Source organism: Prionailurus viverrinus, chromosome B1 (genome assembly GCF_022837055.1).
Source record: "Prionailurus viverrinus isolate Anna chromosome B1, UM_Priviv_1.0, whole genome shotgun sequence".
NCBI lineage: Eukaryota > Metazoa > Chordata > Mammalia > Carnivora > Felidae > Prionailurus > Prionailurus viverrinus.
This window is the reverse complement of record NC_062564.1, coordinates 96,993,723-97,007,594: the sequence shown is the minus strand read 5'-3', so window position 1 is coordinate 97,007,594 and position 13,872 is coordinate 96,993,723. Positions and strand designations below refer to the sequence as shown.

General features: G+C 33.1%; 1 protein-coding gene across 4 annotated transcripts in view; it reads left to right on the top strand.

The window, feature by feature from the left end:
• The window catches only part of ABHD18 (abhydrolase domain containing 18), a 50,165-nt gene extending 37,081 nt beyond the window's left edge, over positions 1-13,084 (top strand). For 3 of the 4 annotated variants that reach the window (XM_047855396.1, XM_047855397.1, XM_047855395.1), the window contains 6 exons: positions 1,856-1,994; positions 4,056-4,145; positions 4,807-4,908; positions 8,406-8,784; positions 9,483-9,645; positions 11,145-13,084. In XM_047855396.1, coding sequence (XP_047711352.1) covers positions 1,856-1,994; positions 4,056-4,145; positions 4,807-4,908; positions 8,406-8,784; positions 9,483-9,645; positions 11,145-11,196 — 925 coding nt within the window. In that variant the 3' untranslated portion in view covers positions 11,197-13,084. Of the gene's footprint in view, positions 1-1,850; positions 1,995-4,055; positions 4,146-4,806; positions 4,909-8,405; positions 8,785-9,482; positions 9,646-11,144 lie in introns of all 4 variants that reach the window. The other variant, XM_047855398.1, reaches the window with a different exon arrangement.
• Positions 13,085-13,872: the final 788 nt, after the last annotated feature.

Here is a 13,872-nt window from a genome sequence, read left to right as displayed (position 1 = left end):
GCTTTGGCTTCAGGCAATGTTGTGGCTGGTTTGATTTCTATCCAGACCAGTCTTCTCCAAAATTGAAAACCTTTTGCTTTCTATTTTGCTTTCTATTTTGTGTGGTCGCTGGAGTAGCACTTTTAATTTCCTTCAAGAACTTTTACTTTGCATTCACAACTTGGCTAACTGTTTGCTGCAAGAGGCCTAGCTTTTGGCCTATCCGCTTTTGACATCCCTTCCTCACTAAGCTTGATCATTTTTAGCTTTTGACTTAAAGTGAGAAATGTGTGACTCCTCTTTTTACTTGAACACAGAGGCCATTGTAGGGTTATCAACTGGCCTACTTTCAAGATTTTTATATCTTAGGGAACAGGAAGGTGGGAGAGAGGGAGAGAGGTGGAGAACAGCTGGTCAGTGGAGCTGTCAGAACACACATAACATTTATCCATTAAATTTGCCATCTTATATGCGTGCAGTTCCATGGTGCCCCAGAACAATTACAACAGTAACATCACAGATCACCATAACAAATACAATGAAAAGGTTTCTCGATAGTATGAAAATTACTAAATTGTGACAGAGACATGAAGTTAGCAAATGCTTTTGGAAAAGTAGCATCCGTAGACTTAATCGATAACAGGGTTGCCATAAACCTTCAATTTGTTCTTTTTTTAATGTTCATTTATTTATGTACATGTGCATGTACAAGCGGGGTGGGAGCAGAGATAGATGGAAAGAGAGAATCTCAGGGCTCACACAGGGCTCAGTCTCACAAACTGTGAGATCATGACCTGAGCTGAAATCAGGAGTCGGACACTTAACTGACTAAGGCACCCAGGCACCCCATAAACCTTCAATTTGTAAGAAATGCAGTGCAATCCAAAGTGCAATAAGATGAAGTATGCCTATGTAAGAATGGTTTGGAATCTAAAAAGATTTAAATGCTTCTAATAAGGAAATGTACTTACATGTAAAATTGGTTTCTAAAGACAGAAAATTCTAGTTGAATTGGTTTTGTTTTTATTTTAGAGAGAGCAGGGGAGGGGGTGAGAGAGAGAATCCCAAGTAGGCTCCATACTTGGAGTGGATCCTACCACCCTGGGATCATGACCTGAGCCAAAATCAAGAGTGACACACAACTGACTTAGCCCTCCAGACACCCCTATTTAAGTTAATAAAAAAACATGTATTTTTATGAAAAATTACTTTTTCAACCAACTTTTAATTATTAAAAGTAAAGCATAGGGCATATAGTCAGTATTTTAATAACATTTATATAGTGACATATGGTGATTGCAGTTGCCATGGTGAGCATTGAGTAATGTATAAAACTGTCAAATCACCATGTTATACAGCCGAAACTGATATAACATTGTATGTTAATTACACTACTATTTAAAAAATAAAAAATTTTCCAGTTGATTATATTCATAAATTGTGTATTTTTTGAAAATAAGCAACATATTTAAGATTTTGGTAATACATGAGCCTCGTATTAGGTTAAATTCTTTTACATTGCTTTTAAAATTTTTATGCTTTAAGTTCTATTGTAATAATTTACCCCTGTGTAAATTCATATGGGACAACCACGAATTTTTTTTAACAGTTTGTTTAAGTGCTATCAAATAAATATATTTCCTGGGCTTCAAAGTAGTTAATTGAATTTCAATAAAAAGCAGATATAACTTTTAAAAAAATAAGTATTAGCTGATTAATATGTAGAATAATGTTAGCACTCTTAATTCCATCAGTTTGTTCCATTAGCTATCTGGTCCTTTAAAAGAAAAACATGAAGTCTGGCTGCCTGTTGTAATTTTGCATAAATTAAAATGTAAATACATAAATAATTTTCTCTTTTGTCTTGTGAGGCTAGAAGGTCCAGCCTAAAAAACGTGTCTGACCTTTTTGTGATGGGAGGAGCTCTTGTTTTAGAATCTGCAGCTCTCTTGCACTGGCTAGAGAGAGAGGGTTATGGACCTCTAGGAATGACCGGAATATCCATGGGAGGACATGTAAGCCTTTTAATTTCAACTGATACTTAATTGTGATTATGTTTGTAAGATCTAGAGAATGTAGTTATTTTAAAAATGTACTTAAGATGTAGAATTAATTTTAGTCTTGGCAAAAGCAGGAACAGGTTTTAAACTTTTCCCATTATAATGATTTTTTTGGTATGATTTATATAGACAGTGATTGTACTTCATAGTCATAGCTCAGGTATTGAATTTAATTTAATATTGTATTAAAAGTTAATTTTTATAAAATTTAACTTTTCATATCTCAAATATAAGTGACTTACTTTGCTGTTAAATTGGTGAAGATAGCAAATGTAGAAAATACTTTTCATTTATCTCTTATTGCTGTCCCCAGTGATAAAGAGGTACCTGTTATACCTTTGTCTTCTAGAATATACTGAAACAGCCTCCTAATTGTTTCTCTTTCTCTAGTCTTTTCTTTCATTAAACTTCTTAGTTTTTCTCCACACCATAACTAGAGTGATTTTCCTAAATCTCATCTCTGCTCTCTCCTGCTTAAAACCTGCCAAAGGCTTGCTATTCTAGTGGGCTTTAGATATGCTGGGTGCTAGCATTCTCCTAGTGCCTTCTCATGCCTTTTCACCTAACCAAATAACAGTTTGCCCTTCTGGTTCCAGTCTAGAGCTTACTTCCTATGAGAAGTTCCTCCACTCCCAGCCTAAACCCTAGACTGTACTTCATCTCTTATTAGTACTTATTTCACTGCATTGTGATTACTTGTTTAGCAGTTTTTCTCCATGAAGCAGTAGGTTCAGTAAGGGCTATTGATATGCTCTAATTGTTTCCTGAACATATTAGTCACTCCATACATTTTAAAAGAAACAACAACAAAATATATATAGTTTTCTGTAAGTAACTTGAATTATAAAATTAAGTTTAAAAACTGGCTAAAATTCAAAAATATTATTAGTGAAATTGAAGGGTGGAAAATTATTTCTTTTCCCTACCTAGTAATGTTTGCATTGTTATGACCTAGATTAGGATCTTAGAACTTTCACCTGAACTACTGCCTATACTGGTTGGTTTCCTACCTCAGATCTTACTCTTTCTAATCAATCTTAGGAAGTGCTATCATTTTAGCTTCCTTGAATCACTTCTTTGACATTGCCACTCTTTTGTTCAGGCCTCTTTATTAATTTCCCATTATATACAGAGCAAAAGGGACCTCTCATCTGTTGCTATTCAGTCTTTCCAGCCTACCTATCTCCCTCACCCCATTCACCATATATGCCCTATTGACCAGCCAAAGTAAGTTATATTGGCTGTTTTCCTAGCAGACTTTGCACTTTTTCACCATCTTGCCTTTGATCATGTTGTCTTCTTTATATAGAAGACAAGACCCCATCTTTCATTTTCCCTAAAGGACAGCCATTTCATGAAGCCTTCTCTGATTCCCCTAGCCAAAAAATAACTTTTCCTTTCTCTAAACACACACATTACATTATATAAGTTATATAATTTGCTTTGTAGTTCACCAGCCTTTTTACAGTCAGCCTCAAAGGTCTGAGATTTTATAGTTGTGATTTTGTTGCCACTGAGCAGGTCACTTAAGTATGGAGTGTGATTATCCTCCTGCCTAGCGTCTACATTTCAGCATGTTTGCTCTATATTTACCCAGTAGAAACTAGTTCTCTGTGGAAGATCTTGAGATTACTTAAAATTTTCCAATGTACTTTATTACTTTCTAAGGGAGAAGTTATATGTTGTTGTTGAACTTATGATTTGGGTTTCACAAGGTTACTAGACATTCTCATGAGTATTTAGAGATTTTTTAAGATTTTATTTTTAAGTAATCTCTTTACCCAATGTGGGGCTCAAACTTACAACCCTGAGATCAAGAGTCACATGCTCTACCAACTGAGCCAGCCAGGCACTCCCAAGTATTTAGAGATTTTGTGTTCATGTCTTATCTTACCAATTACTACTTTCTTCATAGTAAATGAAGTCTTACCAGACTACTTCCTTCATAGTAAACAGTTTTCATTGTAATGAGTAGAAATTTAAACAGAAGCTCTCTGACTGTTAAACATATTTCAGATGGCTTCCTTAGCAGTATCCAACTGGCCTAAGCCCATGCCATTGATCCCATGCCTGTCTTGGTCCACAGCATCTGGAGTCTTCACTACGGTAATTTAATTGCAATTAATACTTAAATAGCTATATGTAATGAAAGGTAATTGTTTTGGGGGTTCCTAAAACCCCCTCCAGGTTTGGTGGTTCTCTAGAAGAAATCACAGGACGTACCACCTAGTATTACTCAGAACTAAGACTTATTACATCAAAAGGATACAATACAGAATTAGCAAAGGGAAAAGGCACATGAGGCAAAGTCCGGAGGAAATCAAGCACAACCTTCCACTGGAAGCTCACAGGCTGTGTTTAATTCCTCTAGCAATGCGTTATGACACTATGTACAAAATGTCCATCAGTGAAGGTTGATTGAGCCTGGGAGTCCAGGGTTTTTATCAGGGGTCAATCATTTAGGCAGTCTCTGCCTCATGTACCAAAACTCCAGAGGGAAAGTATGTGTTCAGCAGAAACTACACTGTTTGTCACAATGATTTATCATTTATCACTTTATCATTTAGAAAGATATATATTGGGGCAAAGAACTGTTTATTAGTCCAGTTCCCAGACTCTAATCAAGGGCCAACATTGCAAGTAGAGCTTTCTAAAGATAGGAAATCTCAAGCCTGCTATGTTTACTCTTTTCTGCACATTAATAATAAAATTATTGGACAAAATGCTTGATAGTGTGGTTTGATCTTAATTTAGTTTGTTATTTCAGGGTGTGCTAAGTAAATCGATTAATTGGAGGGAGCTGGAAAAGCAGTATTATACACAGACAGTTTATGAAGAAGAAATTATTCACATGCTTGAATATTGTGGAGTAAGTATTTTTAATTTCTGCATAACATTGGAGGGGGGCAAAAGTTGATTGTGTTTCACGTTTTCAATTTTTAAAAAGAATCGCAAATCTGTTAAAAGGCAGTACTGTTTTTTACTTTTTAAGATTCTTCATTTTAAAATAAAATATAAATAGGGGCACCTGGGTGGCTCAGTTAAGCCTCTGACTCTTGATTTCAGCTCAGGTCATGATCTCACAGTTGTGACATCAAGCCCCACGTCAGGCTCCATGCTAACAGCCTGCTTGGGATTCTCTCTCTCCATCTCTCTCTCTGCCCCTCCCCTGCTTGCACTCACTCTCTCTCTCTCTCGAAAATAAATAAACATTTTAAAAATAAATAAAAGAAAATATAGATATAAAAAATCGTGCAAAGCAAATGTATGGCTTACAACATTTATTAAACAGAAAACCTGTTTGTAATAGGTCAAGAATAGAAATTAACCACCCAACACAGAAACCACTCCCATGTGTCCTAATTAAAAAGCTCTTCTCCCCGCACTGCTAATCATTACCCTTATTTTTATAGTAATTACTTCCTTCTGTTTTTAAAATAATTTTATTGTCCAAATATGTATCCTTATACACTACAATTCTTTTTTTTGATGTGCTTTTCTGTGTCTTTTAATCTGTAAGTTCCCTTCCATTCCTTTCCTTTTCCTTATAATTTATCTGTTGAAGAATTTAGACTATTTACCTTTAGAGTTTCTCACCAACTAGATATTTTTTATTGCATTCTCATGGTATAGTTTAGCATGTTCACTCATGCTCTATATTGCCTGAAAGTTGGCAGCTGGGTCTAGAGGCTTGATTAAACTCAGTTTTTATTTCTTTGGTAGGAGTGTCGGAAGCGCATAATGTCCGGTTGTCTCTATTTTGTGGTGTAAGCCTCTATTGATGTTTAATGCCTATGTCTATTAGTGGAGGACTGCAAAATGCTGATATTCTAAATCTGTCATTTCTTTTTTATTTATTAATTTGAACACTTGTATAAAAAGGCACTTATTGGTTACCTATTATTTGGCTCAGTTCATATATAAAAGGCAGGATAAATGCTTGATATCTTCCTCTTAATTTACTAGTTTTCAAGATAATGAATTGGTTCCCTCTTAGTCTCCTAAGGTGACCAATTCCTTTCATGGTTTTTTTCTTTTTATGAATTTTTAAATTTTATACATTCAGTTTGGAAGTTACCAAGGATCTCAAGAAATCTCAGAAAGAAAAAACATCTATACTATCAATTAGGACTTTTTATTTATGATTACATCACTATAAATCTCACTCTTGTAAAGGAAATCTATCTTGCATAACCTCAAAGGGTATTTACTTGCCTAAGAACCTAAGAACTTTGTAACAAAATATCTCTACCTGCTAGTTAGTTCCTTGTGTTCCCCCATACATATAATAAAAAAATGCCTATATTTGAGAACTTATGATAAAACTCAATATGCATCTTTTTAAAGGGATGTCAAAAATTTTGGTTGTCTGAAACAGCAGTGTAGTCTTACCCAGCACTTTTTTTATGTCTCTGACTCTTGGTGGTTGTATACAACTCTTTTTGTCTCAGAACTTGTTCACAGCAATACATATTCAGGGAATGTCAAGATGGCTTCCTTTTTTGTTATAAAAACTATGTTTTTCTAATCAAAAGCAGTTAAAGTTGTTGGTGTACCCCTCTGAGTAATTCTGGGGTGCTTGATCTTACATTTCTCAATGTTTTTAGGTGTACAGTTCTTTGGTCCAGATGACTCTAGTGATTTTTTCTGTTAACCAAGTTGTTGGATTTTTTTCCTGCCTTCAATCAATTTTTCATTCTTTAATTTTTTAAATAGCTTGTAGGTCAAATGTTCAAGCATCAAAAAGTATAAAAAGGCATATAATGAAACAGTTCCTACCCGTACTCCCAATTTGTCTAGGTCCTATCTCCCTCAACAAATAACCCACTATTTATTAATGTTTCAAGGAATTTTTCAAACCAATAGAAATATGACCTTTTTTCTTACCTTTTTTTATGGACTATACACAAATGTTTCCTTTTTCTTTTTTACTGCTGCATGAGACTATATGGATGGACATACCATGATTCATTAACTAGTTCCCTGTTGATGGGTATTAATGTTGTTTCTCATTTTTCACTAGTAACAAACACTGCTGCCATGAATAAATTTCACAAGTGTAAATTCCTAGAAATGTTGTTCCATTTGTAATGTGGTTAGATTTTGTCTAATTCTAGTTGTTTCAATTTTTACTACCAGCAGGAACATGTGTATCTGTTTTCCCATAATTTCACAAATTCAGTGTGTTAGCAAACTTACGGGTTTCATTTTTTTTTTTTTGTCAACCTAATGGTGAAAATTGGTATTGTTTTTACTTAATTTACTTAATTTTAAGTGAAATTGAACATGTTTATAAGTTTAAGGGTAATTTATATTTCATTTTCTGTGACCTTTATGTGCATATCCTTTGCTCACTTTTTCTATTGTGGTTTGGGACTTTATATTCATTTCTAGCTTTTAATAAATTAAAGCAGTTAGCTCTTTGTCATATAAGTTGCAAATATATTTTCCCAGGCTGTCATCGTTTTTTCTTTTGACTTTGTCTTTAGTATTTAACAACGTTTATTTTTACTTAAATTACATTGTACTTACAAGTCCTTAAACTTAGTACATCCTTTTGAGATTTTAATAGGTAATATTTTTTCCTTGATAATTTTTAATTCTTCTTAGTTCAGCCTAAGAAAGGGATTTGAGGTAGCTGATGTATTATTGCCAGGATACACTCATAAGGCTTTTGGAAGTTCTAAGATTAAGGCAGATCATGAATTTCAAAACTTTGGCAATAAAAACGTGATGCAGACTAAATGATACCCTTTATTGTTTAATAGGAAATATTAAGCAATATAGTATAAGTCACTTATCTTAGTCCTCAGATAAATTCTGAAATCTCTTTTTTCTCTGTTATTTTTTAAGTTGTCAAATATATGCAACATAAAATTTACTATTTCAACCATTTTTAAGTGTACAGCTCAATGGTGTTAATAAATGCATTCACATTGTTGTGCAGCCATCACCTCTGTCCATCACCACCATCCATCTCCAGAACTTTTTCATTTTACTGAACTGAAGCTCTGTACCCATTGAACAGTAACTCTTCATTACCCACTCCTTCCAGCCCCTGGCAATCCCCACTCTATTTTCTGTCTCTATAAATTTGACTACTCTAGGTACCTCATAAAACTTAAAATCATACAGTATTTGTTCTTTGTTTCTGGCTTATTCATTTAGTGTAATGTCTTCAAAGTTCATCCATTGTCGTATGTATCAGAATTTTGTTCCCTTTTAAGACTAAATGATAGTCCATTGTATGTCTATAGCACATTTTGTTTATTTATTCATTGATGGACATTTGTGTTTTCTTTTTATTTTAACAAGGTTGTTAAATAAAATGTATTTTATACTAAATGATGTCTTTTGTATATTCAGACAGATTCTTTCAAAATGGGACAAGAGTTTGTGAAACGTTTCCCTATTGGTGCAGACAAGCTAACTAACCTTAATCTGGTGTCTAGAACTTTAAATTTAGATATGACAGACCAAGTTGTATCCCAAAAACCTAGTGACTACCATCAATCTAATAAAACATCTATCAGTGCCACATCAGAAGGACTCTTGTTGCAAGATACCTCTAAGATGGAGTGCTTCAATCAAACACTTTCACCCAATAAAAGTAGTTATACAAGCTGTGGCCCTCAGTCATATCACCTACTCAGTAAAGAACAAAGAAGAAACAATCTTCAGAAAGAATCTTTAATATTCATGAAAGGAGTCATGGATGAATGTACTCATGTGGCAAATTTCTCAGGTACCAATTTTATATGAAATGGAGAATGTTTGCTGATGTGTAAATATTTGTGAAATATTTTTAAGGATGCTTTACATTTTAAGGATGTTTACAAAATAATTTCATATTTTCAAGAGTATGTTTATTGTTGGCTCCAAAATGTATTTTTACAGGTAAGTTGATTATTTAAATATATCATATTTTATCCATGAAAATCTAAATCCATCTAATTAGGGGTGCCTGGGTGGCTCAGTTGGTTAAGCATCCAGCTCTTGATTTCGGCTCAAGTCATGATCTCACAGTTTGTGCAAGCCCTACATCGGGCTCTGCGCTGACAGCATGGGGCCTGCTTGGGATTCTCTCTCTCCCTCTCTCTCTCTCTCTCTGAGTCCCTGCCCTGCTAGTGTGCACTCGTGTGCACTCACTCTCTCCTAAAAAATAAATGAGTAAACTTAAAAAAAAATCCATCTTAATAGTTAACTAAAAATATATGGGATTTCATACCTTATTTAGAATGTTCATCTCATTGTATTAGAGATGAATATTATATTATGTAATATTATAGTTGATTTTTAACTTAATCAAAAAGTTGTAATTTGACCAACTTGACTTACTGTACTATCAAGTATGTTTTATTTTCTAATATGATAGTATTTATATAAAAATCTTAGAACTTTTTAAAAGTATGTATGTTGCATCTTTTAAAATTCCATACCTAGTTCCAGTTGACCCAAGCCTCATTATAGTGGTTCAAGCCAAAGAAGATGCCTACATTCCACGAACAGGAGTTCGAAGTCTACAAGAAATCTGGCCCGGTTGTGAAATCCGGTATCTAGAAGGGGGTCATATTAGTGCTTATCTTTTTAAACAAGGACTCTTCAGGTAAGATGATTGGTCTAATATCTATTTATTTGGTTTTGTAATTTTTTGCCTCAAAAAACTTAGAGGATTGGGTATTTTTATTGTACGTTTTAGTCCACTTTCCTTTTTTTCCTGCCCCACTCAGTTCTCACCTTGTGGTATTCTTACCTATCTCATCCTCTTCTTGTTTCTTCTAAAGAACTGGAGAAGTTGTATGATAGGCATATTTTATTGTGTGTTTTTACACTCTTCAAATATTAATAGCCAGGTATTTTAGGGTATAGGGAGGAACACAGTTTGTAAAATTTGCTTTGGTTCATTATGAGTTTTTCACTCCACTCTTTTCTTCTCTCAAGATGGCATAAGTATCTGTGGAATAATTGAGCAATGTTTTTCCGTAGCAAGTGAATATGGAATCTTAAGTGAGAAGTGAAATATTGGTTTTAATGCTAATAACCTTATGTGACTCCAGTATTTATTAGAACTTACAAAAACCTTTGATTCTATATCTCTAGTATTTTACAGCCTTTATTATTTCTACTTCTATTTAGATTTAATGGCAAAAGGTTATCATTGGAATATATTTATCATTAATGGTTAAGTGTATTAGTTCACATAAAGTGCTTAGTACCTTGTGCATGATATGTTTCAAAACTGCCAGCTGCAGGGCTGTCTGGGTGGCTCAGTCAGTTAAGCATCCGACTTCAGCTCAGGTCATGATCTCAACAGTTCATGGGTTCGAGCCCCGCGTCAGGCTCTGTGCTGATAGCTTGGAGCCTGGAGCCTGCTTTGGTTTCTATGTGTCCCTCTCTCTCTGCCTCTCCCCTGCTCACTCTCTCTCTCTCTTTCTCTCTCAAAAATAAATAAAACCATTAAAAAAACAAAACAAAACTGCCAGCTTTATAGCTATATAATAGAAGAATTGTGTGTACTATATGTTTGACATGTTTTAGCTCTTTTTAATCCAAGAAGTAATTTTGTATGTTGTCACTCATTTACTTCAACTTTTAGATGTCACCTTAAATGTCCAATTAAAATACCTTGTGAAAGTACTATAGGAAACTAAGGCTTTTTCTTTTTCTTTTCTTTTTTTTTTTTTTTTAAGGCTTTTGCTTTTAAGTTCAGTTGCTAGGTACATGTGTTTTTCTGGACAAAAAATATCCTTATCTTAATTTATGAAATAAATTGAATACTACATTATGAAAAGTTTAGTGTAGCCAATTAATTTTCAAAAAGTGACTTACATATATACATTATATTTTTCACATACATAGTATATAAATACATAGATATTATATAAGTTCGAATTCATCATCAGTTGAAAGCACATTTGAGGTTTTCTAGTAGTGGTGAAGTTACATGGACCCAAACACCTATCCTCAGATACCTGCCTCTTTCAGACCTATTTGGAGAGGAAGTCAGGTTGCAAGCCACAGGTAATTTTGGAAATAACTAACAATAAAAGTACTGTCTTCCTTTTTTGCTCATCACTTATAGTTCTTCTTTCATATTTAATTTAGACGTGCCATCTATGATGCATTTGAACGCTTCCTCCATAAATATGCTAACTAATTGGATCACTGTATATAACCAGTATGGCCATCATATTGTTTACAAAAGGAGTTTCATCCTTTGATGATGTGAAGAACAAGCGGACAGCACTAAATATCTAATTTGTATTAATTTAGTCTGGAACTCATATAAATCAGTCATTAACAATCTTTAAATACATTTAAATAATTTTAAACCAATATTTGGATGAAATAATGTTGAAATATTTTGTTATTGTTTTGTGGGAATCCCATATACTCAATGTCTAGTCTGTTGTTGCTATTTATGAAAACTTTAACTTTTTAATTGTGAATAATTTATTAATTAAAATAAATTTATTCATTGAAGTCCTATTGGTTTTTAAAGAACTGCTAAATCAAACTAAGTTTATAATAACATCAGCCTGTATTGTATACCCTTATGTGATAGTTCTACTATTGACTTGATTTGAGAACATGTTTCTTTCTTTTTATGATTCATAGTGAATTTATAATCTTATTTTCAATTTAATCTCTGCCATGGAAATACTTCATGGTGTGTAAAACGCAGTGTTAACTTTGAATTCTAAAAAATTCCTAATGGCGTCATACATAAGTGGTTTTAATAATTAAAACAAATGTGGGAATGCAAATAAGATGCATATGACTTGGCTGTACTTTGAGACTTTGCCAAATACTAGGTTAGAAAACAATGCCAAACCTATTTCCCCTTCTTAAAAAGTGTCAGTTCATCAAAAATGGAAATAATGAAAGACTTACTGCATTACTTGATACTGTGTCTTAACATTTTCTTGTATACCTACTCTGGGTTTCCTAAATATCTAACTTTAGTTAGATACACTTAAACAGCTTTGGCTTTTAATTTCAGAAATTAAAGGCCATATATGAAATTGATTTGTTCCATATGAGTTTATTTTACAGAAAAGTTATAGTAACTACTAACTTTTTTAAGGGGAAGATTGTATGGCTAGATTTGGTGCTGTGCTTTCGTTTTATGTTAAGCTTCTCAAGCTAAGATCTAAAATGTTTGAAAAAAGTAGAAAATATTTTTGAGTATTATATCAAGGTTTGGAATAAATGTACTTGAGTTCTATTTGTTTGAAATCTGTGTTGTCTGTGGATTATTTTAAAATATGTATTCCTAGTGTAGCAAGGATATTTGAATTATAATGTGCCTTCATAGCCTTTTAAAATATTTTGTAACTCTAATGTTCCCATCACCTTAGCTTTTTAAAGCTATTTAAAAGTCACTAATGTGAAGTCATTAATGGTATACAAAATCGTAAGTTCTGTGAAACTGCTTTGGCATAGGAAACCAAACCAACTTGGTTACAGCCATTTGGTCTTTAGCAATGTTATATCTTCAGATTAGAACCTTTACTTTTAACTGAAAATATAAAGTATACTAAAATTTTTAAACAAAATACCCTTTAAAGATAAAGTAAAATTTATTGTTAACTGAATTACAAGGATTTTCTTCATATATAGTGAGGCAATATGATTGAGTGCTTTCTGAACTATGGCTTTAGTAATTTATTACTAAATAAATTTAGAAATTTATTTTTCACCTAAATATTTCTTACTAAGCAGTAATGTACTGTGGTATATAACTTTCTATTGGTAAAAGAATGAAATTTCATTTCATTTTAATTAACTCTTAGGCATAACTAATTTTTCCCAAATGTGAAAGGAGGTATTTTAAAAATTTCATCTCTTAAGCAGATGTTTTAAAGAATATATCCATGCAACTTCCTAAATTGATTAATTCAAGGTGCAAAATACCTTATCCTAAAGTTTTTTTTATCCATACATCCCAAAATAGTGACTCAAGCTTCATATATCTGTGTAGAAAACACACACACACACACACACACACACACTATATATATATACATACATACATTTATAGACAACATATATATTTTAAAAAGTGCAGTCTGCCATTTTGAGAATTGGTATATAAACTACTAGAAATTCATTTAGGCCACAGTTGCAAACTGACAGTATTGGTATTCAGGCAGCTTGGCCCACAGCTGTTTTATTCAGTGTGCATAATGTTTTAAAATTGTTGTAATTTGAAGTCTTTCAACTGGGCATGCATTCCCTAGTTTGCCACAGCCTATAGACTCCTTATATAAGGTTACTTCACTACTTTGTGTTTCCTACTTAGCCCTGAACACATCTGAGTTTGAGACCCCTGATTTAGATCTATGGTTAGAAATTTCTGAATTTCATGATTTGCTGTTGTAATTACTATTAATTATTTTATCATAGCGTTTCAGATTGTTTGTTATGAATGTCATTTTTTAATGTGGTGCTTTCTCTTGGAAAGATTATTAAATTAATACTGTAACTGAAAAATTTTTTAATCATTTCTGAATATTTTATACTTCACAATAAAAGTCTCTTAAAATTAATTATTTCATATATTCAAGAGGATTTATTCTAAATACAAAAAACATGTGTCACATTTGATTGTGTCCAAACTTGAATTGACTGTGTGTTCCTTCTTAGTTCTATTGTAAACCAAACAAGGTAAGGCAGAAATAAGCAAGGGAGGCTCTATCAGAATAGTATTCAGTAACTGCAAATTCCCTGTGTGATCTCAGGGAAACTATGATGGAAGATAGGATTGTGTAGGCAGAGGGAAAGATTAGGGCCTGAGGTCCCTGGATGGGGAAAAACACCTATTTTGGAA